Source organism: Pyricularia oryzae, chromosome 3 (assembly GCF_000002495.2).
Source record: "Pyricularia oryzae 70-15 chromosome 3, whole genome shotgun sequence".
Lineage (NCBI taxonomy): Eukaryota > Fungi > Ascomycota > Sordariomycetes > Magnaporthales > Pyriculariaceae > Pyricularia > Pyricularia oryzae.
In genome coordinates this window covers 3,269,052-3,293,604 of record NC_017849.1, presented here as the reverse complement: position 1 = coordinate 3,293,604, position 24,553 = coordinate 3,269,052, and the positions used below count along the sequence as shown (strand labels likewise).

Here is a 24,553-nt window from a genome sequence, read left to right as displayed (position 1 = left end):
CACTTGTTTGGGTCGTTTTGCCAAAATATAATTGTGATGGTGAGAAGAAATAGAAAAGAGACAGGGCTTCGAGTTGTCAGGACGAAGATTTCACAGCTGCTAAACCAGGCCTTTGAAGTATTGGTTTGTGTTCTTGTTTTCTCGGACTACTTGTATTATCATAGAAAGAGCATTTTAAGGCCACCAGGCGTCATTTCAGAGGGAGGGAAAGAGACAAGCATGATGCAAGAAGTAAGAGAATATATCCCTTGGCCATACCAAGCAGGGATAAATCTCCCGAGTCCTGTTTCCGGTGCACATAAGCTGCATTATCAAAATCTAGGGGTATCATAAAACTCTAAGCAAGGTGTTAAGAAAAACAAAGTGGCAGAACGAATCAAACAAATACCATAATCTCCGCATGTGAAGCAGTATCATAGCATACAAGCCCGTCCCACTCAGCGAAGCTCAGGTTCGCGCAGGAAATCTGGTACCGTCATGCCTTCCAAGTCAACAATGGAGGAAGACTGTGCTGGTCTGGATTTTTTGGTTTGTGGCGGTCGTGGGTTGCTCTCATCGGCGGCAGCATCCTCTAGAAGTTCGCCTGAAAGACCTTGCTGTGATGGTACCAACCCCGATGCAGTTCGACGCGGCGACCTTTCAGCGGTCACAGAATCAACCCCTCCGCTTCCACTTGCTCGTGGCGTATTGTCGTCCAGAGCGTATATTTTAATGCCTCGAATGTGGGTGTCCTTGCCGTTTTGGTGGTTTTCCTTGACATGCATCTGCACAATGAAGCAACACAACGAGTTGCCATCATGGCCGCCGCCGCAACCCTCAATTTTGATCTCCTGCCAGCCGCGAGGATCGACCAGTCCCTGCTCTCCAAATTGCATCAGGTCATGGTGGCCTGTGCCGGCATACCACAAGATGTGGGTCGGCGTGTAGGACTCATCTTGCAGGTAATCGACGTAGAATCGAATGGCGCGAATCTCCACGCGTCGGAGGAAGTGCATGGTCAAGAGATGGGGTTGTTGTCCGTCTGATCTGGAAAAGCGGGGATATGGTCAGTCTGCTTGAATTGCAATGATGCTGCTGAATGTTTGTACAATTTTTTTTTGTTCCACAGGGGAACTTAGAGCGTCACCAACTTACTGCCAGTACTTGTCGAGATCATCGCTCAGGAGCTCTGCAACACCATTCCCTGGCTTATGACTACTCACACTAAAGTGGGCGAGGTTGTTGATCTCCTTGAGGCCAATGGCGGCAGGGTCAAAGACGGGCGTAGTATCCTCCATTTCGTCGAAGTCATATTCGTCAGGATTGGGCTCTTCGTCGTGTATGTCAACGTCGATGTCTCCGCCGACCATTTCATGGTTTTCGCCTGGGAGCTCCCCGCTGTTCCAGTTAGGCTCGTCCTCGTCTGACAGGTCATCTTCCGCCTCCGCTGGATCGTCATCATACTCGTCCGTGGTGTCAAAGTCATCTGCCTGTTCCGCTGAGTAGAATCGGTATGTGAGTAGGTAAGCTCAAACGACGATCACAATGACTCAATTGAGAACAGAAAGTCCTGGGTTGACCCAAGACAGGCTGCTCTTTGTTGCAGAAACATACCTTGAATTCTTCGACTGGCTAGGTCTCTTCTATGCAGCTCTGCAACCCGACGGGTCTCGTCCAAGGTTAATGGCCCATCCGGGATTTGATTTTGCTGCCCATCGTGCGCACCAGGCCGACCAGTACCTCTTGCTGTCGGGGTAGCCATTGTTTGGTCCGGAGAATAAGGAACTGCTAAAAGGACAAGAATTTCAAGTCTGAAAAAACATGGCAAAGTCTCATTTGGAGATAAAGGCCGTGAGGTCAGATAGACTAATAACCTGTGCAGCCAAGGTTACTAAGGTATAGTACCTTCCAGCTAGCTTCCAGAGGATGGAGCTCTGGTGAATGACGTTGTAAGGCTGGAATAGAATACCCCTCCAGCTTCCGGCGCGTGGGTGGTAACCTTGGGCTTACAGGGGTCCAGTGTAGAACTAGGTAGTGGGGTTAGTTCTGCGGGTTTACACGTGATTTCGTGTACCGTTTAGGAGACGACGATCGCGTCGCGACTGAAGAACTTCCTTCCCTCCCGCTCGTTTCCCCATCAAGTGATTATTTTCTTACGACTTGCTCAACTCTGTGACCGTCATTATTTTCTGCCAACTGGGAATGGATCTGAACAAAAAGAACTTTTTGAGCTTTAGGGATGTGATTGGTACAAAATAACTTAATTCGTGCCACAAAATGGCGCCTTCAACCAACAACGGTGAGCTGTAAATGTTGCCCTTTGGCAATTTGATTTAGTACAGAAGACGACAGTTAATATCTCTGACACGCTCTAGGTCCCGATTCTATCCGCATACTCGTTGCCACTGATAACCATGTTGGCTACAACGAGCGTGATCCCGTCCGCCGGGATGATAGTTGGAGGACTTTCGATGAAGTGATGCAGATCGCCAGAGAGAAGGATGTAAGGCTTGAGATTAGGCCACATGCTCATATTCAGCTGCTAATGTCCATTTCCCCTGATCCAGGTCGACATGGTTCTTCTCGGTGGTGATCTCTTTCACGATAACAAGCCCTCCCGAAAGTCCATGTACCAGGTTATTCGCAGTCTTCGGCAAAATTGCTTGGGGATGAAGCCGTGCGAACTCGAATTCCTGTGTGATGCTGCAGAGGTTTTCGAGGGTGCGTTTGGTCATGTAAACTATGAGGATCCAGATATAAATATCTCGATTCCTGTCTTCTCTATCCATGGAAACCACGACGATCCCAGCGGGGACGGCCATTTCTGCTCACTCGACCTCCTACAGGCTGCAGGGCTGGTCAACTACTTTGGTCGTGTGCCCGAGGCAGACAATATTGAGGTCAAGCCAGTTTTGTTGCAAAAAGGCCGCACCAAGTTGGCGCTTTTTGGCATCAGCAATGTACGAGACGAGCGCATGCACCGGACGTTTCGTGATAATCATGTCAAGTTCTTTCGGCCAAACCAGGCCAAGGAGGATTGGTTCAATCTTCTCACAGTCCACCAGAACCACCACGCTCACACAGCCACAAGCTATCTTCCCGAGAACTTTCTGCCAGAATGGATGGACCTTGTCGTTTGGGGCCATGAACACGAGTGTCTGATCGATCCGATCGAGAACCCAGAGACTCGGTTTCACGTCATGCAGCCGGGATCATCAGTAGCAACTTCGCTGGTCCCAGGAGAAGCAAAGACAAAGCACGTTGCAGTTCTCACTGTCACTGGAAAACAATTTCAGGTCGAAAAGGTCCCGCTGAAAACGGTACGACCATTTGTTACCAAGGAAATTGTGCTATCCCAGGAGCCCAAGCTTAAGAAGCTTGCCAAGGACAAAGATAATCGAGCCAAGGTTACCGAACAACTCATATCAATCGTTCAAGATATGATCAAGGAAGCTCAGGGTCAGTGGTTAAAATTGCAAGCGCTAGAGGGCAACTCGACCCCAGGTCCAGCAGAAATGCCTCTGCCACTTATCCGCCTCAAGGTCGAGCATAGCGCGCCAGACGGCGGCGAATTCAAGCTTGAAAATCCCCAAAGATTTTCCAATCGCTTTGCCGGCAAAGTGGCGAATACAAACGATGTCATCTACTTTTATCGTAAGAAGTCGGGCGTCGGAGCAAGCTCCAGTAAGTGGAGTGCACTGCCCTGTGGCGCTTGAACATACACTGACAGAAAAACAACAGAAGACAAAAAGCCCCTAGCGATCCCTAATGTTATGGCAGAGGATGGCAATATAGACATCTTGAAGGTGGAGGAATTGGTATCCGACTATCTCGCCGCGCAGTCAGTCAAGATTTTACCACAGAAGCAGATGGGTGATGCTGTCAACCAGTTTGTCAGCAAGGACGACAAGCGAGCGATGGAGGACGTTGTCATTGACTCCTTGACTACCCAGGTCAAGGGTATGATGGCACTTGAGACAGACGAAAACGATGTCGAGAAGGAAATGGCTGCACTTTTCAAGAAGCAAGCGTCAAAGTTTGAAGCGGGTCATGGGTCAAAGAAAAGACGCATCAACGTACCGCAACCGGATGACTATGACTCGGATATCGAAGGCCCATGGGCTACTAATCCTCGCTCAGTCATAGAACTTGACGAAGATGAGGATGACGAACAAGATACAGGGCCGGCACCCAAGTCTAGTCGTGGACGTGGCAAGGGAGCCTCGGCTCGACGAGAGAGTGATGGGGACACGTTCATGGACGATTTTGAAGACGAGGCTGAGCCACCGAGGAGAACAGCTCCGTCACGGGCAGCCCCCAAGGCAGCTGTGCCAGCCAAGAAAGCGTCGGCAAGGAGCAGCCGCAAGAAGGGCCCCTTTGAGGATAGCGATGATGACGACGAAGATGCAATGGCCGTTGATGAAGAAGACGACTTTGAAGAGGCCCCTCCACCCAAACCCAAAGCAAAGCCAACTGCCCCAAAACGGGCAGTCGCAACACGTAGCACGGCGGCACGTGGAAAGCAGACGACTCTCAACTTTTCACAGTCTCAGCGTACAACCCAAAAGGGTAAGGGGTCAACGCAGAAGCCACTGGAGATCAGCGACGACGAGATTTCAGATGATGACGGATTCGAGCCAATGCTGGCAACTATGAGCAGGAAACGTTGAGATTGTGTAATCACATAATCTATAGCAGTGGCTGTTTTTTGTGGAATGTCAATGAGAATACCGTTGCAATCCTTAATTCATGGATCAAGAGTAAGGGGTAACAAGCAGAATACCTAGGGGGCAGGGTAGGCAGTGGGGCATAGTAAGTAAGGTAAGCACTGGGAGAGATAGTAGGTAGCACTTGAGGGCACTGAACTCGACAAGTAATCCGTGAGGGAACAAATCAAGTGCGAGACAAAAATGTATTCTCCAAAGCAAGCGAGGTTTGTTATGAAGGTCATAAATGCATTTGAAGCTTGGGGAGATTTTGGTGCCTCGCTTTCACTTTGTAGGTATGAGGAGGTACCTAGGTAGGTAAGGTAGGTACCTGACAGGGGCCGGGTTTTGTAATGCGGGACCCTTGTCGGCCAAAAAGTAGCTGGCCGAAGAAATGTGGATACTCTGGGGCTTTTCGTTGTGTTGTCCAAGGGGGCCCACAACAAACAGCCCCCGAGTACACGGTGCGGAGCTGTCGCGAGCGATCATCGCAACAAAAATTTACCCAGCACCGTTCCTCACATGGGGACAAGAGAAACGCCTGTGGTTGAGGACGCAATCACGACGCCCGACATATAACGAACTACAAATCTTCGGACCACGTGCAACTTGAGCCTCGAATTCCAGCTCAAGACCAAATCGACACCCGAATCGAGCCTGCCAGCTCCGCCGAACCCAAAAATTTGCTATCCGACCAGTCTCTAGGAAGAGAAAATAAAGGGAACGACAACAGGAGCGCAGAGCCGCCAAAAAAATAAAAAATAAATAAAAATAAAATAAAAAAATGTCGGAGCAATTTGTCCTGGCTGCCAGGCGTGGCTTCCGCCAGATTCCTGGAGTCGTCGTCTCTGCTGGTCTAATGGACCGGACTGTCAAGGTCCGCGTCGGAGGAAGGATATACAACAATGTGATCAAGAAGGTATGCTATCTTGTCTAAAGCAACAGGCAAATTCAGAAGATGTAGGCTGGAGGCTTCGGGGAAGAGAGGAGCGGTCTCAGGACTTTACAGCAACCACTTTTTGCTGACTTTGCCATCCCCGCCCAAAAACAGCACTTCAACAGACCAAAGACGCATTTGGTGCACGACCCCAACAACTCGTGCCTGACGGGCGACGTCGTCGAGATATCACCCGGCTGGCCGACGTCGCGACACAAGCGCCACGTCATCGTCTCCATCCTCGCCGCCGCTACAACGCCGGCCGAGTCCCGCCCGCCCGTCCCGACCCTCGAGGAGAGGATAGCCGAGGCGCAGGCCAAGCGCGCCGCCAAGGTCGAGAGGAGGGCCGCCATCGAGGCCGAGACCAAGGCCAAGTACGCCGCCGCCGCTGAGGAGAAGAGGTTACGGAAGCTCAAGAAGGAGGGCAAGCTGCCGCTCGCCGAGGAGCAGCAGGTCGTAAAGGAGGCTACCGAGACTCAGTCGTCATAGGTTGTGTGCGAGGAACAAAATTACCAGGTGGCCCTCCTCCGCCGTGACCCTCAAAGTTATTGGGGGTGTTGCGTGGCGTTGGGGTTGGTGTGGTTGCTGAACGCGCAGGGCACAGAGTGTGTCATGCAGTCTAGCAATGGGGCTGAGAGACCCTATCAGTAGGGTCAGAGCCCGTGTTTAAGAACAAGAGCTCATCGTCAGGAACCAATGGCCTGGCTCATGAGAAAAAATTGTATCATACCTCTGTGTAAATATAGATCTAAAGAACTTATCTCGCAACATTTCTGCGTCCATGGTGGTTGCATCGACGACAAACCATAAAACGTCAAGACCCGTCCATGGAGGGAGATTTGAGTTGAATGCATGAAAAAGCCGACTCAGTCGATATCATGTTTACGCCCCAGTGATGCGTTCATACTCTAACAGTCATGACCTGACATGATGAAACCTAAAGAAAAGAAGAACCATAAACAAGCAAACAAGGTCATATGCAGCTTCTTGTCGACAGCCGATGTTGTTTTTGTTAACCAACATGTGTCAAATATTCCAACGGCCTATCCAATGGTCTCCCCAAACTGTCTCGCCCACTCCTCAAACTGCTTCAGGCTGCTCTGGTTCACGCTCGGTCGAACAGTACGTAAGCAAGCCACAAAGTCCGACATGTCTATCGGCCTGATCTCTTCCGATGTCATTTGCAGAACCGCCTCACCGTGCGATCTCAAAGGCCCATAGGAAGCTTGACGGGCCAGATGCGTAATATCGGAGCCAGAATAGCCTAGAGATGCGCTCAGGTCAGTAAAAGGAACATTCAACTTCAGGGGAAGGGGGCTGATTATGATTAACCTTCTGTCAGCCGCACGAGCTCCTCAACGTCGGATTCTGTCAAGCAGTGCTTCAGCTCGGACTCAAGTAGCTTCTGCAGCTGTACGCTTCTGGTCTCAGACTCAGGCAGCGGGATATACTGGCGTCGGGCGAACCGTCGTGTTGCGGCATCGTCTAGGTCCCAGGGCCGATTGGTCGCCGCCAAAACCAGAACCCTGTTGTCACCACTTCCTCTGCCGTTGAGCTGTTTCACCGTCGTGTTTGCCTTTTCCAGGCTGCTCCACTGAATCAAAAACTCAGTCTTAAGCCTCCGGCTGGCTTCGTGCTCTCCGGAGCTAGAGCGCTTTGACAATACTGAATCGACCTCATCGATGAATATGATGCTTGGGGCCAACATCTTGGCTACAGTAAAGAGGGCTCGAACGTGCTTCTCGGATTCACCGAGGTATTTGCTGTTTAATGTACTGGCCGTAACGGCAATATATGTGCTTTCGGATTCGGTGGCCACGGCACGCGCGAGCATTGTCTTGCCGGTTCCCGGAGGCCCAAAGAGTAAAATACCTCGAGGGGGTTCGCGAAGACCTTTGAACAGGTCTGGTCGCAGAAACGGATAGACTACGGCTTCCTTGAGCGCATTCTTGGCTTCATCGAGTCCCGCGATTTCTTTCCAATGCACTACGTCTTTGGTTGGATCGATCTCGTCCAGAATCTGCGCAGCCGTGGGCCCTTCGACCCCTGGAGGTATGTTTCGGAGAACCCATGCTCGTTTGGCTTCCCAAGTCATAGAACTAGGATCTTCGCATATATCTTCTGCGTCTTCTCCTTCTGTAGATGCCGGCATCCTCTCATCGTGGGTCTTGGCAGTTGCACCGTTGCTGGCAAGCGTTATTGGTTCTTCCTTCACACGTCGTTCGCGCCGAGAGCTCCCCGAATATGATCTACCATCTCTGCCGGCAGGCGCAGTGGCCAATGATGGTCTCGGACCATCAGCGGACCTTCGAGTCCTTGAGCTTGCGGCAACTTCACCACTCCTCCTTGCGGCCTGTCTCGCGAGAGCTGGAGCCGTAGCTGCCGTATTCGAATCGTTGACCCCGTTTCCACTACCGGATACCCTCGTCGACTCCGACATGCTCCTCATTGCCGCTGCAGCAGAATCGGCAGCTTCCGAAGAGTGTGACCTTTCCTCGGCCCTCGACTTCTCCTTTGGTACAAGTCTCCGCGTATGTCGGTCAAAGCGCATTGTGTACTGGTCTGACGGGGAGGATAAAGATGCTAGATAGGCTTGTGTGCGTGCTCCCGCGGCCGCCACCCTGGGTGAGCCTTCGCTGCTAGGCGATCTATCGCGGTAGGTGCGCGAGTCTTTTGAGGTCCACGCAGCAGCGGCAGCCATATCTGCCCCAGGCGCAGTAGGACCAGCATTCCGCGGCCTGAACCCGGGCTTCCCTGTTCGTAATGTGGTCCTAAACTTGTGTTTTCCCGGACTTCCTGGACGCTCTGATTTCCTCTCAGGAGCTGGCGGCGGAGGAAGCTTGCTGGCCGACGTGGAAGAGAGAGTTGACATGTCGGTATGCGACGGTATGAGCTCCGCATCGGAGCTTGACCTGCTGTCGATAACTGCAGCAGTCGAATGGCCCGGGGAAGATGTTCCCCGTGGAGGCAGTGGTGGCCGCGGGTAAGACTGGTAAGCCTCGCCGTAAGCAAGGCCATCGTCTTGCTCAGTACATGTGCTGCGGTTGGGGCTCGCTACTGGCTGGTTGATGTTGAGGCTCTGCAGAGAAAGGCGCAGGCCTTCGTGGAGATCGAGATGCTCCTGTGCAGTCAGCTCGAGTTCCCGGAGGCCCTTCATGGCATTCTTGTCCGTTTCGTGCTTGAATGCGTGCTCCTGCGGAAGGAGACTCCGCAGGTATTTGATGCGACCGACCACGGCCCGCCAGCGCTGGTCTGCTGGAGCTATAGCATCCTGCTCTTCCAGCGTCACAGCTGACTGCGCCTCACTAAAGCACTCGTCATACGTGGTCCTCAGGAGGTCTCTGAAGGGGCTGTCTACATCCATGCTAGGCGTCGTTGGACGCGCATCGCTGGATATGCGACCGTGACAAGAAGTGATACGATCGAGTGCGAGTTCAATTGCGAACGGCGGGGTAGGTGAGGTGTGCAACGGAAATGGATTTCTTTGTGCGCCAGGCTTTCAGCATGAGGTTGAGTTAGTTAGAAAGCCAAGGCACCTAACGGGTGCGGATCTTGTCGCTATGTCTACGCCGGCATTTTACTGGGCTACAAAATGGAACATGCGTCTTGCTGATGCGAACTTAGGATTACGGTAGGTAGGTCGGTAGGTAGGTACCTTACCTTGTTTTCGAGGTCAGTTCCGCCCGCCACTTTGGAGTGAGTGACCGCAGCCCAGGCTGGTCCAAGCCATTCAATCCGCGGCAATAACGACGGGTTAAGTGACGTAAGTACCAGTGCTAAGCAGCATTAGCGGGGCACACTAAGCTGTGGGTGCATGCATTTGCAGGTTTGAGGGGGGCTGGAAAAGAAAATGTGGGTTAGGGTTAGAGTCCCATGGATGATATGGTCGAGTTGCTTGTGATCAGTATAATTCAAAAGCATTGAGACAAATCGCTGTCGATATGCCATGTGATTGTCACGGAGACTCTTTATGACAAAAGTACCCGTATCTCCTCCGTTGTTCGCGGGAAGAGTGTCCGCAATAGCTGAGGCCCACCGTAGTCATCCTCGCTGCTTCGCTCCGCTTGTGGTGTTTGTCCCGCCGATTCATCAGCATACATAAGTATGTATTCCACGTGTTCAAAATTCAGACAGAATTTCTCAGCAGCCTCTTCGGTGATTTTTCGAGCCATGGTAGAGTCTTGAAGATACTTGATGTTCTCAAGAGCATCCAGTAGTGCCGACGGTAGAAAATCATCGAGCCTCTGGCTAGCGTGGACTAGAGCCGCCGGAGCCAACGGTGCCAATGTTCTGACCCTTTCAACGTCCTCGGGTTTGTCTGTTAGAGACTGTACTGCATCGAAAACCTCAGCCAATCCTGATGCTTCCCTGAAAAAGAGGTATTGGCTCTCGGACAGCTTGGAGCTCTCCCGGCCAATCTCTTCCCCCAGCTCTTCAACTCGGCCCTTGGCGAAGTCAAACGGCATCAAAACTCTCTTGATAGCCATGAGACAGTTTATCAGAAACACCGAGTCCTTGGGAGGTGCCAAGGCTTTGCCTATGTTCCTGCAACCGGCAATAAAGGGATCGAGGGCCTCGGCCAGGATGGGCTGGAAGTCTGCTTCACGATCCCCTGACGCAGTCAATGATGTCTCGTATGTCTTCATTATTGCGTCAAGCTGTTGTAGCGAGGGCACTAAGAAGTCTGGCGGCTCGAGGGTCGGTGGAACATGCTGGAATTCGCCTTGCAAGTTGGCGATGTAGTCTCGCATCAACGACCTGAACTGTCGCAAGGCTTCAGCCTCCAGGTTACGGATGCACTCGACAAGAATCGACTCCTCAGTTAGGAGCTTGGCAAACATTACGCGGTAGAAGCCTAGCAAATTGGCTAGCTTGTACGCAAGTATTGTCTCCTCGTTGGTCTGTATGACCTGTTCGACCCTTTGACGCAAAAGGCGAGCAGCACCCGAGACATTCCGATCCACCAGCTCATTCAGAGCCTTGATGGGGTCAAACTCTGGTGCTTCTTCGCCATCTTCTGCGACAAGGCGCCATACCTCGGTATCCCGACCTGATCGTATCCCCTTGGCGATAGCGTCGCCGTCAGAGACAAACAGAACTTCAAGTGCCTCTCTCTCGCTAACAGTGGCCGAATGAGACCATGCAAGCATATCGCCGACGTATCGCAACGGATCATGAGCAGCCATTTCGATCGGCTTGACCGAGTGATCGACTGTGCCGCCAGAAGTTGTGCCTGTGAGAGCAGTAAAAAAAGCATCCGACAAAACGTTCTCGCGTGCTTCGGCGAAGAAATCAAGGCAGTTCTGGAATAGCGATGGTCGTTCTGCCAGTGCCCGTAGCGCCCGGCGAATAGCAGACCCTAGCTGCGGACTTTCCAGATTGAGGGTCTTGAATTCTCGTTGGATCCATCTGTACAGCTTCTGAAATGCAAGATCCAAGTTCCTCGAGGTTTGCTCCATTATCTGGAGACCCGAAGTCTGGTTCTCAAAACCAAGCAAGATCTCGCAATCCTTGCGAATCCGTCGGGCCTTGGCGAGTACATTAAAGAAACGGTCGTCCACAGGCTCCGACGTGAGAGTCAAAATGGCAACCTCATCCTCGGGAAGCAAGAAGTGTCCAGAAAAGGATTTGAGAAGCCGCTGCTTTATCTCGACTTGCCGTTTTTGAGCTATCAAGGTTGACGCCTCTTGCAGCACAGGAGAGGTGCACTCGTGAGCTTTGGTAACTTGAGTTTTCATCTCGGCATAACTGTTATTGAGCTTTTCCAGCGTGTTGCCTATGCGGCGAAGTTGCTACGCCAGTCAAGTCAGTTATAATTTTCTGGCCGCAACAGCCTGTGCTCAACAGAAGCGGAACTAGCAATCCGCCATGCGAGTTATGTGGGAACTTGGGACCTACATCGGCAACTCTACCAAATTCATCAATTATCTCGCCATTGCTATCAATAACTTCCCTGTGTAGATCCAAACGGAGGCGTCGTCGGGCCTCGGCGGTATTTTGGATCCCACGGCTATCCAAGAGGGATAAAGCGTCTCGGAACTCGGAGTCAGCATATGAAGTTGAGAGCACCGAGGTGACCTTTGAAGAGAGCGTGCTCAGGCCTTTGAGGGAGCTTGAGTTTGTCGTTTGTGAGGATACCGGTGATAGGGCCCCAGCCATATCTGTCTCTTTAAAGGCGGCGCTAGCCATCGTATTTATTGTCGCCAGCTTGTATCAAGCAAACAGGCGAGGCCGATGTCTCGATGGCCAATGGTGCTGTCAAATCAGGGTCATATCAATCTGTTGAGTAGAACGCCGAGCCCCCAGTGCAAAATGAAGCAAACAGCTACTTCTTACACTTCAGTTCCACCGACAGCTGTCAGCCGCAATGAGCCACAATCCGGGGAGATAGAGAGGAAAAAGACCTGTTGGCGCAATATTTCCCCCCTTTAGGTAGCTTGATTTCGCACTGATCTTGCTGCTTGCTTGAACTGAACTACGGCAATAAATATCTAGTGGTGGAGGACAATTAGTACTTGTTCGATTGACTGAGCGCAGTCGTTGTCTTGTCAGGGTCAGGGCTACATCAATTGTGGGGTAATCTACTCCTCACAAGGTTCCATTACAAGTACCCCAAGACAGCGGGCGGTGAACCGTCTCCCTGGGGACCTGCTCAACCCATCAGCTGCCCACTCCAGCTGACTGCAAGGGAATCCGCCGGCACGCACGTCATGCGCTTGTCCGCGATTGCACTTACTGCCGCCCGCCCATGGTGATTGTCCATATCTGGCGCGTCCAACTCATCCCACTCCGACGCGAAGGACAGATGATGCTGGCCCGAACACATGATTCCCTAGCATTTGGTCTTTCATCTAATATTTCTGTCACTTTTTCTATTCGCATAACACTGCCTCAAGTTCTCTTCTTCATCTTCAAAAGCATGTAGGTAGTGCACTCTGCAGCCCCGGCTGTCAACTAGGTACACCTTTGACGACCGTTTTCGCCTGTGCGTGCATCCCGCCAGCAACAGTTTACCTGAGCACCTAAACAAGGGTAATAGCAGGAAGCCTATCTGCCCAAGGCACACCTTCTTGATTGATTCTTTAATTTTCTCCTCTATATACACCACATTTGAGCCATACACGCTCGCGTACTGTGCATAGTTCATTCTCCGGCTGACCTGGGACATCTCCCAAGGCAAACACTTCTACCACCTGCGCTTTCGATCGAAGAGGACAACCGATGACATTCGCATCCGCTTGATACGTCCGACAGGCGACGCCGACGATGGCTTCCAACATATTTTCTCGTCTTGTGCCACAAGATCGAGGCAGGTCTTTCTATGAAGACCTAAGGCAGACGGACCCTGATGCAGACCTCGAGTCTCGCGCCGGTATCGATATCGACGAGGAGAATTTGAACCGATCGTATCATGACTATGACCTGGACGAGGCAGAGCGCCTAGCAGGAGACGAGAGTCACATCTCTCATTCCCGCGGTGATGTTGCCGGCGCGAACACGGTCCATCGCCGGGGCCAGAAAGCCAACACCGCACGCTGGCTAGGTGCAGGCGTGGAGGACGACGTAGATAACGACGTACCAGAGTCACTGTTAGTGGAGACACCACGGGCTCCTCAGCACCTATTATTATCGCCGTCAAGAGCCGGACCTTCGCATCCCCGCCCAACCGCAGTCCCTGGACCATCCACGAGGCAGAACCAAGCGCAATGGGAAGCCACCCGGCACCAACAGCGACTTCACAATGACGACACTATGCCCCATGGCCCGTTCTCAGGTAGAGCTGGCCAAGGACGGCCTGAACCGCCACCAGTTGGTCTCATGGCTGGAGACCCCTACGAGCAGGCAATGTGGAGATGGGTCAACGTCTCCAATCTTGATAACTTTATCAAGGATGTGTACGCATACTATCGAGCAGCAGGCTTTTGGTGCATCATCGTCCAACGTATTCTTGAGCTGGTGTAAGTGGAGCTTTGGTTTCTGTTTACAATATCTCTGTGTTGCTGAACATATGCTGATTGACCGCAGCAACGCCGCATTTGTCGCCGTTTTCCTAACCTTCCTCTCTCAGTGCGTTGACTACCACAAACTTCCGCACAGCAAAAAGATGGAGGATATAATCATACCTAAGTGCACCCAGAACATGAGTCTGGTGTGGAACGTTGGACTTTGGCTCTTTGCCATCTACTTTATATGCAGGTGCTTCGGGCTTATCATTCAGCTGCGACAGTTGAAGCACTTGCGGGATTTCTATACCCATCTCTTGAAGATACCCGAGGCGGACATGCAGTCTGTTTCGTGGCAAGATGTTGTTGGAAGGATCATGGCCCTGAGAGATTCGCACCCTAGGACGGCGGGTAATCTTACTAGGGTTCAACGCGCATGGATTGGGAGCCAGTCTAAAGAGAGACTGGACGCTCACGACATTGCGAACCGAATCATGCGAAGAGAAAACTTCATGATTGCGATGCTCAACAAGGACGTTCTTGACCTCACCATACCGCTTCCTTTTTTCCGAAATAAGCAGCACATGTCGGAATGTGTTGTTTTGGCCATTTCATTCAGCATTCTAGATTTTGTCTTTGACAATCAAGGCCAAGTCAACCCTGAGTTTCTCAAAGCTAGTCGCAGAAGACAGCTCAGCCAGAAGCTGAAGTCACGGTTCTTTTTCGCCGGCTTGATGATCTTCGTCATGTCGCCATTCATCGCGTTGTACTTGATCCTGGTTTATTTTCTTACGTACTTCCACGTAGGTGCCCCCTCCATGCCTTGTGGTTAGAGTATTTGGCCTACTCGTTTCAATCCCGGATGGCTATGCTGACCCAGCTGGTGCTTTTTGTAGGAATTCCGAAACGACCCTGGAGCACTTGGTGCTAGGACATACAACTCTCTCGCCAAGTGGAAGTTTAGGGAGTTCAACGAACTCGACCATCTGTTTAACGATCGAATGAACATGTCACATCCATTCGCAAAGCGATATATTGATATGTTCCCTAAACGAAAGACGGAGCAAGTCGCGCGAACAGTATCGTTCATCACCGGCTCCATCGTCGCCGTATTGGGTCTGGCTACAATTTTTGACTCGGAAGCGTTTCTAACATTCGAGATAACACCGGACCGGTCAGTCTTGTTTTATGTATCAATCCTGGCCACATTGTGGGCCGTTGCTCGAGGCAATATTTCGGACGACAATGAGGTTTACGACCCTGAGTTTGCCATGAAGAGCATCATTGAGTTCACCCATTACGAGCCGGACCATTGGCGCGGCAGGCTCCATAGTACCGAAGTCAAGAACGAATTCTCAGAGCTTTATAAGCCGAGACCCCAGATATTCCTTGAGGAAATTCTCAGCATTTTACTTACACCTCTGGTACTGTTGGTCAGCCTGCCAAACTCAACTGATCAAATTGTCGACTTTTTCAGAGAGTTCACCATCCATGTCGATGGACTCGGCTACGTGTGTCTCTTTTCGGTCTTCAACTTCCAGCAAGGGCACGCGAATCAGAAACAGGCAGCTGCTGCAGATGCGCCTGACAATAGAGAGGAATACTACTCGACGAAACATGGGAAGATGGCGGCATCTTTTTATGGGTTCCTGGACCACTACGTCATCAATCCCAAGACCGGCCTGCCGGGCAACCAACTGCCTGGGTCAAGGCAACAGTTTCAGCATCCACCATCTTTCCCAGGGTTGCAGTCGCCAACCCTAGCTGCTGACATGAGGCATTCACGTATGATGAGGGAGCGTGGACGAAGCAGCGGGGTGCAAATTCAGGGCTCACAGGGCAGGACGCCGCAATTCAGGACCCCAATGCCACAGCCGTCACCCATGGCGTCTATTCTACTTGATCCGCATCACCAGCCAGCCCCGGGCGCATTTGGCAGCCGGAGCATGCATAGATCACGGCAGATGGCGGTGCCGCACCGTGGAGGATACATGAGCGATAGAGACATAATCGAGGAGGCTGTCACTGAAGATGGCCAAGACGATGCTAGGTTTGGAAAGCTCGGCGATGAAGACATAGATGAAAGTGGAGGTGCGCTGGACGAGTCGACGTGGCAGACTTCGCCCACCAAAACACTTTCCAGAGAGAACAGTGGAGCCAATCCTCAAGAGACCGAGGTTGGTGTCTTAGGTCTCATTCACCAGTTCCAACAGGCGCATATGCATTTGAGGCGTTGACAGTGATGTTGTTATTGGATTACATGTCTTTAATAAATGAGCTTATAGCACAGACACCTAGAATCGGCTAGACTGCAAGCAATTGTTAGATACTTACCTTACATCTTTGGTTCAGCTTTGATGGTGAGCCTGCGAGTGGTGATTTATGCCGCATGTCGTTTGCGTGCATGTCAGTAGTCTATATAATGCTACCGGGGGAACGAGGATGAAATATAAAGAGAGAAAGCTTCACCCCCATAGAGACAAACGCAAAACAAAACTGACATGGATGTCCACCATAAAATTACTCAATCTGCAAGAATATACGGAGTCAAAGGGCCGGGCATAAGTGGCTGGTGTTTAACCTTGAGCATGCCCATGTGGAAGCTTCCGTCCAGCCACATCAACGGCGACGTCAAGCGAGGCGGGGCAGAGATCCGTTGCGGGGGCCTAGGTACCTAGATACCCAGGAACCAGGGCAGGTCTCTGCAGCGCACCTGCAGCGCATCTGCAGGCATCTATCTGCTGAGTCGCTGAATCTATGTACGGCGCCACTTTGTACAGGCAAAACATACACTATTAAGTGCACAATTGGAGGGTATTTTGCTCCTCGTACATCCGTAGGCAGGAGATATGCACATCGGTAGCTGGGGTAAATAGGCTTAGGTACTTCAGGGTAACTTGGGGACCTAGACCTGGTTCAAAAAATAAGGACCTTCTTGGGCAAGGCGCCTAGGTGGGGGAGTCAGGAAGCTGTTAAAGTGGGCTTGTTGCTTGTGAGGCGGGAGCGCGACCACAAACGCAGAAGACGTGACGCTGCGGCTGCGCGCGGTCTAAATTGTTCCTCTCTTCGTCATTGCTATCTCACGCCGCACTACGCTACAAAGACTGCCACACCGCTCGGAGACTTTGACAACAATCAAGTGTGCCTTGACCTGTCAATCAATATCTGGGCTCGTCGACATTGTGCACCATTCAGTGTCCTGAGGCCTCTGACCGCAAACACCGTCAGCTTCGTCGCCTCACCACAGCTGCCAGCGACATTGCTGCCTAAGCAACCAGCTGTGTTGGTCTGCACTGCAAATAATTGCCATACGGGAGCCTCCGACCACTTGGGAGCTCCCAAGAGATTCCGCCTTGCTTACACCATTCGACATCATGTCACTGGTTCCCAGCTATTGACCAAACCTGCTCCCATTCTTGCTCATCACCGAACCGCGCGACGATTGCTCGAAAAAGCCGGTCCAGACGAAGGACGACATCACGACACCCAAGCGTCCCCAGACAAATCTTGAATTCGCATAGAGAACCATTTGGGCCCTTTTCGCACGACTCGAGTCCTTGTGGCCGCCATGGCAGCCCTTCCCTCTAATGGGGCCATGGCCACGGCCAGTGGTGAAGAGTCCGAAGTGCTGCCCAAGATCCACGACGCTCTTAACCTAATATACAGCCCTCACTCTAGCAACCAGTCCCGCCGAGAAGCTCAGGAGTTTCTCGAGGGCATTAAGAGTCTTGACCAGTCTCCATCGGTTGGTTTTAATTTGGCTCAGGTCAAAGGCAAGGAGCCCATCATCCGCCACTACGGCCTCTCGCTTCTCGAACATGCCATAAAACACAAGTGGGGGGACTACTCGGGAGAGCAGCTTGAATATCTGCGAAGCTGGGTGCTTCAGTTGGCCGAAAACGTTAGCCGGGACGACCCGCTCTATATTCGCAACAAGGTTGCACAGCTTTGGGTCGAAATCGCGAAGCGGTGCTGGGGACCAGAGTGGACCGAGATGGATAATCTGCTCATGGCGATGTGGAACATACCCGGCCCGACGGCCCACAAGGAGCTCGTGCTCTTTATACTCGAATCGCTGTCGGATGAGATATTTGGTGTTTCGGGCGACGACCCGACCGTCGCTATGCGTGAGGCGACTTTGTCCAAAATTTGCGTCGATATTTTCACGCCTCTATCAGTGCTCTCTGAGCAGTTTCCGTCACGCTCCAGCTTCAGCAATATCAGGGCCGGCGAGGATGGCTGGATTATACGGGTTTCACGCTTGCTTGGGGACTGCTTGGCCGGAGACGTACAGAACAACGATGATATCCGGACCTGCGCCATAAAGTCGCTTTCTGTGCTGCACTCAGTTATACCATGGGCCATACCACAGGCCTTGGCTAACTCTGGCTGTGTTGGACTTATGTGTAATGGTCTTGCTGCATCTCACGTTGCGCTTCAGAAGGTATGTCCTCTCTTCAGCAGAGCTCCGTCGCGTTCTCATGCTCGAAAGGAGGCTCGATGCTCCGAGTCATCCATCATTATTTCAATATAGCCAGCTAACTCGGTGTCAAGGCTGCTCTCGAAGCATTGCACGCTCTATACGGCAGGAACAACTTTGTCGACGATGACTTTGTGAATCTGGTCGTGCCCATGTACGATCCAAAGTTTGTGGAGCTGGGCAGAAGGTTGTTTGAATGGTCCTCTGCCATTGATCCGGAAGATATTGATGACGACAAATACCAATTTGCCAAAAAGTTCTCAGAAGTAAGTTTGCCCAGACTACCCAGGTATCGGGGTATCGCCCAGTACAATTTATGCTTACAGCCGGCTTACGTTAATACTGCCATAGATGGTCTCTTCTCTAGGAAACTACCTGGATAGAAGAATGGAATGTCTCCCGTCAGATATCGAGCTTCAAGGGTTCTTCGATTTTTTGCTGTTGATCCTTCAGAGTCAGAGCCTGGTTGTTTCAATACCGGTTCTGGTAACATGGACACGACTATTGCACAATCCTGATTTCGGCGCTTCGATAGGCGAGACAGCTCTTGTGGGCCATCTACTTGAGGTTTGCAGCTCCCGACTTGTGCAATATGAGCACCTGCCGGAGGATACGAGAGACGCCACATATACGTTTCTTATGGAAGACACCGACACAATCCCCGAAAGGCATGCGTTTCTGGGCAACTACCGTCGGTACTGTTCGCAAGTTATTGAGAGTATCGTGCAACTGAAGCTCGTGGATGCTCTTCAGCACATCCTTGGACAAGCTGATGAAGTCCTTGACCGTCTGTATAACGGCAAGGCGCCTCTAAATCGTAAGTTCATTGGAATGAATCCGTAAAAAGACATCTTTAGTTACTAAAATATCGTTTCATAGCCTCGAGCTACAACAAGAACTCAATGGAAGCCCTGACCGTTGATGCTCGTTTTACTGTCATCGAGTCGGCTCTGAAAGGCTACGTCAAGTGGCGACAGAGCATGGACTTTAGCATACCAGAAAATGTAGGTATTAAACTGCCAGCAACCTATCCTGAGAAGTACCAACTGACCACTTTTGACAGTTACAACGGAAGACATCTTTAGAGGAGAGCTTCGAAGGATGGTGCAATCGTCTGCTTAAAAGAGAATTCGAGGTATGTTTTCGCTACGTTTTGAAGCTGCCAAAGAAAATAGACTAAAATGGGCCGCTACCAGGATCCAATGATTCGAAAACGGATACTACAGCTCCTGGTTGCCTTCTCTACCACTGCTCTTGACAGAAACTCGGAATTTATGCTCAAGGTACTGGAGCATATTCTTGTCACATGGCCAAACCCTCAACCTGAGTACCGTCTTTTCAACGAGTCGGTTAAGGATCTTCAATCAGAAAGTATGGTGGAGCTCCAGCGTCTGGCGTCCAAGATGCCCGACAAGCTTCTTGAGGTCTACAGTCATATCGAGGCCAAAGTCAAGGAGATGATATCTTCGGGCACTCTAGACGAAAAAAGGCAGCTCGCATATCAGTCTTTTCTTTTCATTATCATTCATCGCGCGTCCAAGATTGATCAAGAATCGAGGATCATGCGTCTTCAGCCATTTATCAACCCGGTGCTGTCTCAGTGGAGTAACCCAGCACTGGGTCAGGCTCTGTCGTCTTACAGCAACTTTTGCGAGTCAATGGCTCTAGACAAGGCTCAGAGATATTTGGCAAGCAAAGAGGTTCACAAGATAGCAGACTGGGGTGCTGTGCCGCTGGACGCAGAGGGGTTGGCGCTTCAGGCTGAGCTGGAAGAGCGGCAAACGGTTAGTTCTTTAAAGAACCAACGTCGTTCGCATCAACAACACGCAGCTGACATTTCGTCCACGAATAGATGCTACCACTTCGACCGACTAAGACTTTCCTAACTTACTCGGTCGAAAAGCTCGACAAGGGGTCCGCACCTTATGAAGCGTCCTGCAAGCTTTGGCAAGACGGCTTTCCGATTATCCTTCCTCATCTGTTGCAAATGCTGAGGTAAATCTTAATAAGCCCACCACTGCCAGGACAGTGCTCCGATTTGCTAACACTAATGTCTTTCGAACATAGACATGCCCACGCTTGCCATAACCACAACAACTGGGCAAACCTACCACAGGAGATGAAATCCATTGTGGGCCGTGTGCTGGCAGACAGATTCTGGCAAGCAGGTATCTCGGAAGGAAGCAAAGATGAATTTTATGCCAGGGTTGTTGACAAAAAGGGGACACTCGAAGGACTCGCGTCAACTGTCCGTGGCGCCGTCAGGGTGGTGCGCGACACCTGCTACGCAATTCTCTTCTGCATGAGCCGCCTAGACCTTCAGTTCTACGGTTTTGATGAGCTACCAGGTCCACTTTCGCTAGCGCTCTTTGCAGACTCCGTCTGTTTGTCGTCACATCAGATCATCAACCTGCTGAATCTGGTCAGGTATCTTGTCGACCACTGTCCTGTACAGCTGCGGGAGCACTTTTTACCACCACTGCTTGCAGCATGCTTCCAGCAGATTGACAACAAGATCAACACAGAGTGGGAGAAACTGGGCTTCCAATCCGAGGTACAGGCAGCTGGGGAGGCCCTGACCGAGGAGATGAAGAACGAGAGCATTCTGAGGCAGTTGACATACACTGCAGTTGTCATGGTGGCTGATTTCCTGGACCCTCACAGAACAAGTAAGTTTTGCATTCTTCGTCATGGTCTTGAGCAAGTCAGCAAGGGTGTGGAAAGATACTAAACATGGACACGAAACACACAGACTCTGATGCTTACGGGGCTCCCCTGGCAAATCCAAACCAGTATCCAGCACTGCGGAAATTCTGCTTGATGCATTCGGTTATAGTTGAGCCTCTACTGTTGTTTTGCGCGCACGGCATCCGTATGCGTGACACAAGATGCTGCGGAGTTGTGCTGCGCGTCTTCCGATATATCATACCTGAGTTTTCAGTATCTCCAGATCGCGGGACACAGGAGAGCAACAACGACGGAAAGACCCCGGCAGCGCCGACCAGGGGCCTTGTTCCTGACGACTTCCCAATCCCGCAGGAAACGGCACGCGCGATTCGTGAGTTTATCTCATCGGAAGTCCTCATAGCATGCATAACTTCCATGCACGAGCCCTACTTTGTGGACCTCCAGCGCGAACTGGCAATGTTGATTGCAACAATCCTGGCGCATTACTGCCCCCTCACATCAACGCCTCGAGGGATTCTGCTCTCCTTGCCAGGGCTTAAAGAATCAGATGTCGATCACGCTATCCGGTACATAACTCGATCCGGGTCAAACGTGAGGCAGCAGCGCGGAATGGTACTCGACCTGTTCAAGGATCTCAAGGGTGTCAGTGTGTCGGAGCAAGGCAAACTCCAGAGGGCCGACCGTGGAAACGACAGTAAGAAGTCTGGACGGAGCAAGATGGCTCAAGAGTTCATGACGGCTCCTGCGCAGGGCCCTATGGAGGGGCGGACGAAGACACCGGACTTGGAAGGCGTTGCCAACCTGTTTGACGGACAATAGGGCTAGGCGAAGAAGTGCGGGGAGTACTAGTTCAAGAGCTAGAGTTTGATCAGTGGCGGTGGCGATTGTGGTGGCGCGATGAACCGATACCCCTTCAAGTATTTTTGGATTCTTCATTTGTCTTAGTTCACTTCTACGACCATATTCCACACCAGGTTTAACGGATCACAGGGTGGCCAGCGGGTGTTTCGGACTGTAGCGGAGATTACTTTTGTGTTGTTTCGTTGGTGGTTCCATGTTATACATACATATGTGCTCAAAGTGATTTGAGTCTCATTGCACCAGCAAACAAACGTTGCACGTAGACCCGTGGTTCACTTGCCTTAACACAAAAGCACCGGAGATTTATGTCCGCTCTATATGGGATGAGGTGGTTGCTATGAATACACATTGAAGCTTAAGATGCAGATGAGATGTAGACTTTAAAAACGACACAATGCAGGAAATGCGAAGAAGGGCAGACAAAAAAAAAAAAAAAAAAAAAGGCAACTGATTTTTTCCGCCTTGGCAAGACTGTCCAGGCCAATCTATCTAGCATAGATCATAAGTTGAAATAACCTCGGTCTGCGAGGATCATAACGTCAATGGCCAAGGCAGATGCATATTCTCATGCGGAGCCAGTTCCCGTCCCATCCCTTTTATTCTTTTTCCCCCTTGAACAACCGATATATTGTGGCGTTGTTTGTACATCAGAATATACGAGGGGCCCCTTTCAAGATGCCTGTCGTTAATACGATGCACATATGGATAGGCTTTTGGTAGTGAATATGTGTAAGTGGCTTAGTGTGTATCCAAAAGCAATGGCCAGGTGCTGTATCCGTACTCCGCAGGTGGTCCTTTTTCGGATGTAACGCAGCAGATCGAAATCAAGTTTTTGCAGGCTTGTCATTGGATGCATATTTTCTATCAGCGACGGATTTGTCTTGGTGTTCCTCGCTGCGTTCCGAAGCACGCAAGACATATATACAGCCACCAGCATCAAGATTATCTGCGGATCACCATTCTATCAAAGGTACCACCAAAAAGGTTATTAAAGGGTGGCGAGACGGGGAAAGGAACTTCGTCCCTTTTGGTAAAACGGAGGGTACTGCGGCAAAAATCCGCTTCCACTGGAACAAAAAAAAAAAAAAGAAGGAAGGACCTTTTTTTTCTAGATTAACTTGATTTGAAGCGAACAAAGTCGCCTCCATCAGCTGATCTACAGGCATCATCCACTTGCTTGTTACCTAGGTACCTCTTTTTTTTTGGTTTTGCCAGAGTGAAGCTCGGGAATCTGAGCCTTCCCCTTTCACTTTCGCTAAGTAGCGCAAAGTAGGCTGATGGCAACATTACGATCACGATTGACGAGTAGCAAAGCAGGCACACGGATCTGTTCCGGATGTTAGCATGGAGGTACTGCGTGGGCTTGGTGGGTTGTGAAGGAGAAAAAGACACAAGTCCCGGCGATGGGTGAATACTGGGGTACATTTATGTTACGGTATAATTTACATTTACTCCTAATTTCCGTGTTGCATCTGCAGCCAGCCGTAATGGGATGTTGAGAAAAATGTAGCCCCTGACACGGGGTACGTAACAGTACGTCCGTATACGCCAGTACCTGTCTGCCCTGGTAGCGATCAAGATACTACCTTAGTCCAGGGTGTTTGACTGTACAGTACTTCGATTGTACCGGTATATGTATTCCACAACACAGAATGCTCTGGGACGACGAATTTCCTAAGATATACCTTTGTTTTGATGTGATACGAAGTATTAGGTTATACTTGAACTTGTGCCTATTCTTGTTTGATGCCGCTGCACGCAAGGTGTAGGTAGGGCACGCTGGCTTGGCTGCATCTGAGCACTCACCAGTGACACGCGGCAGAAATCGAACAGCCCCCTCCCCAGAAGAGTAAGAGACTCATTATTGTACCAATTATTGTATCAATGTGGGATTGTACCGTGCAAACTTTCCTTCTTGCTTTCCAAACACTTAAAGGATCGACTTTTGTTTCCTTATTGTCTCTCCCCTTGATCAGGTACGGTCCTCTAATGATGTGTTGCTAGCTTAAATTTGTGTGTACCACGTAGAATGCCGAGGTCCAGTCTGGTTTGATACACAACAGTCGCCGGAAGACAATTGCCGCAAAGAGGGTGGTAGGATTTTACTTAATATAAACAGTTATGCCAACGAAGTGCAGAAATAAAGGGTGTTGCCTGGCTTGCCTGGGTACAGTCAGTAATTTACTACAATATTGTAGATGGCTCAGCTGTCGCATCAGCTACGACGTGGTGGAGTGATGGAAACAAATCCATGTCTGGGCGGGTATAATTACAAGCCGTATCATAGTAGAACAGTACCCTCCCTGCAGCACAGTACTTACCTACCTTACTCACCACGTACTTCGTAAGCTGCAATGAATTGGTACCCAGGAACAGGTAGGTGATGGGCCTCTGGAGGTTCAAGATCGCAGTCAACCCGGAAGCTTCCCCCAGACCCTTGTCTCCCAAGATGTTGGTCAGTCGCACATTTGCAGGGGGTTACCTGTAAAGCCAAGGGCAAAAAGGTGTGGTCTCGGTCTGATGTGAGTGGTATCGTCAAAGCGCCTCCCCAGCCAGATGCAGCACGACCCCTCATTTTCCGTTTCCTTGTCGTTACAGTACAGTAATTGCAGTACGGCCAAACCCTCTTTGCTAGCCTCGGCAAGAGTCTTGTAATTAATGGTTCGCGCTCCCAAGCCTCCCTCTTTTCTGTCTGTCTGTCGTTTTTTTCTTTTCTTTTTTATATACATTTCATATCTTTCTTTATTTATTATTTATTATATATATATATATATATACATATTTCCTTTGAGTACCAATTCAGCTGCACAGCATGTGCTGAACGACCCCTCTGGTTCCGTGCGGTAGCTAGCGACATTAGGGGCCTACCTTACCTACTCACTACCCACATACCTACATAGTACTCACAGATAAGTGTAGGGCACAGTATTTCATTTCCAGCCGACCACATACCGGGGTT

General features: G+C 50.8%; 7 protein-coding genes across 7 annotated transcripts; 4 read left to right on the top strand and 3 right to left on the bottom strand.

The window, feature by feature from the left end:
* Positions 1 to 212: 212 nt before the first annotated feature.
* MGG_09554 (anaphase-promoting complex subunit 10) lies at positions 213 to 1,927 on the bottom strand. Its single transcript, XM_003712139.1, has 3 exons — positions 1,594 to 1,927; positions 1,135 to 1,477; positions 213 to 1,026 (listed from the first exon to the last, which is right to left on the bottom strand). The coding sequence occupies exons 1-3, from the start codon at positions 1,739 to 1,741 to the stop codon at positions 438 to 440; spliced, it is 1,080 nt and encodes a 359-aa protein (XP_003712187.1). The 5' UTR covers positions 1,742 to 1,927; the 3' UTR covers positions 213 to 437.
* Positions 1,928 to 2,119: 192 nt separating this feature from the next.
* On the top strand, positions 2,120 to 4,920 carry MGG_09555 (double-strand break repair protein mus-23). Its single transcript, XM_003712138.1, has 4 exons — positions 2,120 to 2,278; positions 2,355 to 2,482; positions 2,547 to 3,663; positions 3,721 to 4,920. The coding sequence occupies exons 1-4, from the start codon at positions 2,257 to 2,259 to the stop codon at positions 4,647 to 4,649; spliced, it is 2,196 nt and encodes a 731-aa protein (XP_003712186.1). The 5' UTR covers positions 2,120 to 2,256; the 3' UTR covers positions 4,650 to 4,920.
* Positions 4,921 to 5,168: 248 nt separating this feature from the next.
* Positions 5,169 to 6,522, top strand: MGG_09556 (mitochondrial 37S ribosomal protein S17). The gene is made up of 2 exons (XM_003712137.1): positions 5,169 to 5,604; positions 5,737 to 6,522. The coding sequence occupies exons 1-2, from the start codon at positions 5,470 to 5,472 to the stop codon at positions 6,109 to 6,111; spliced, it is 510 nt and encodes a 169-aa protein (XP_003712185.1). The 5' UTR covers positions 5,169 to 5,469; the 3' UTR covers positions 6,112 to 6,522.
* A 143-nt stretch (positions 6,523 to 6,665) lies between these two features.
* On the bottom strand, positions 6,666 to 8,986 carry MGG_09557 (vacuolar protein sorting-associated protein 4; the record flags this gene model as incomplete). The annotated part of the gene is made up of 2 exons (XM_003712136.1): positions 6,666 to 6,886; positions 6,955 to 8,986. The coding sequence occupies 2 exons, from the start codon at positions 8,984 to 8,986 to the stop codon at positions 6,666 to 6,668; spliced, it is 2,253 nt and encodes a 750-aa protein (XP_003712184.1).
* Positions 8,987 to 9,590: 604 nt separating this feature from the next.
* On the bottom strand, positions 9,591 to 11,811 carry MGG_09558 (oligomeric Golgi complex subunit 6; the record flags this gene model as incomplete). The annotated part of the gene is made up of 2 exons (XM_003712135.1): positions 9,591 to 11,414; positions 11,521 to 11,811. 2 exons carry the CDS (start codon positions 11,809 to 11,811, stop codon positions 9,591 to 9,593), a joined length of 2,115 nt encoding a protein of 704 aa, XP_003712183.1.
* Positions 11,812 to 12,305: 494 nt separating this feature from the next.
* Positions 12,306 to 15,938, top strand: MGG_09559 (autophagy-like protein 9). The gene is made up of 3 exons (XM_003712134.1): positions 12,306 to 13,580; positions 13,648 to 14,368; positions 14,462 to 15,938. Exons 1-3 carry the CDS (start codon positions 12,889 to 12,891, stop codon positions 15,800 to 15,802), a joined length of 2,754 nt encoding a protein of 917 aa, XP_003712182.1. The 5' UTR covers positions 12,306 to 12,888; the 3' UTR covers positions 15,803 to 15,938.
* Positions 15,939 to 16,371: 433 nt separating this feature from the next.
* Positions 16,372 to 22,009, top strand: MGG_09560 (uncharacterized protein). The gene is made up of 9 exons (XM_003712133.1): positions 16,372 to 18,009; positions 18,120 to 18,311; positions 18,397 to 18,862; positions 18,925 to 19,049; positions 19,109 to 19,180; positions 19,242 to 19,829; positions 19,898 to 20,040; positions 20,113 to 20,714; positions 20,798 to 22,009. Exons 1-9 carry the CDS (start codon positions 17,134 to 17,136, stop codon positions 21,550 to 21,552), a joined length of 3,819 nt encoding a protein of 1,272 aa, XP_003712181.1. The 5' UTR covers positions 16,372 to 17,133; the 3' UTR covers positions 21,553 to 22,009.
* Positions 22,010 to 24,553: the final 2,544 nt, after the last annotated feature.

What these genes read in the sequence shown, in the direction of transcription:
- MGG_09556 (XM_003712137.1), top strand. Translation starts at nt 5,470, where the DNA reads ATGTCGGAGCAATTTGTCCTGGCTGCCAGGCGTGGCTTCCGCCAGATT. An exon ending in ACAACAATGTGATCAAGAAG is followed by an intron (nt 5,605 to 5,736) that starts GTATGCTATCTT and finishes GCCCAAAAACAG; the next exon opens with CACTTCAACAGACCAAAGAC.
- MGG_09560 (XM_003712133.1), top strand. Translation starts at nt 17,134, where the DNA reads ATGGCAGCCCTTCCCTCTAATGGGGCCATGGCCACGGCCAGTGGTGAA. An exon ending in ACTTTAGCATACCAGAAAAT is followed by an intron (nt 19,050 to 19,108) that starts GTAGGTATTAAA and finishes CACTTTTGACAG; the next exon opens with TTACAACGGAAGACATCTTT. An exon ending in TGCTTAAAAGAGAATTCGAG is followed by an intron (nt 19,181 to 19,241) that starts GTATGTTTTCGC and finishes GGCCGCTACCAG; the next exon opens with GATCCAATGATTCGAAAACG.
- MGG_09559 (XM_003712134.1), top strand. Translation starts at nt 12,889, where the DNA reads ATGGCTTCCAACATATTTTCTCGTCTTGTGCCACAAGATCGAGGCAGG. An exon ending in CAACGTATTCTTGAGCTGGT is followed by an intron (nt 13,581 to 13,647) that starts GTAAGTGGAGCT and finishes GATTGACCGCAG; the next exon opens with CAACGCCGCATTTGTCGCCG. An exon ending in ATTTTCTTACGTACTTCCAC is followed by an intron (nt 14,369 to 14,461) that starts GTAGGTGCCCCC and finishes TGCTTTTTGTAG; the next exon opens with GAATTCCGAAACGACCCTGG.
- MGG_09554 (XM_003712139.1), bottom strand. Translation starts at nt 1,741, where the DNA reads ATGGCTACCCCGACAGCAAGAGGTACTGGTCGGCCTGGTGCGCACGAT. An exon ending in AGCCAGTCGAAGAATTCAAG is followed by an intron (nt 1,478 to 1,593) that starts GTATGTTTCTGC and finishes GATTCTACTCAG; the next exon opens with CGGAACAGGCAGATGACTTT. An exon ending in GATCTCGACAAGTACTGGCA is followed by an intron (nt 1,027 to 1,134) that starts GTAAGTTGGTGA and finishes CCGCTTTTCCAG; the next exon opens with ATCAGACGGACAACAACCCC.
- MGG_09555 (XM_003712138.1), top strand. Translation starts at nt 2,257, where the DNA reads ATGGCGCCTTCAACCAACAACG. An exon ending in GGCGCCTTCAACCAACAACG is followed by an intron (nt 2,279 to 2,354) that starts GTGAGCTGTAAA and finishes GACACGCTCTAG; the next exon opens with GTCCCGATTCTATCCGCATA. An exon ending in GGGCGTCGGAGCAAGCTCCA is followed by an intron (nt 3,664 to 3,720) that starts GTAAGTGGAGTG and finishes GAAAAACAACAG; the next exon opens with AAGACAAAAAGCCCCTAGCG.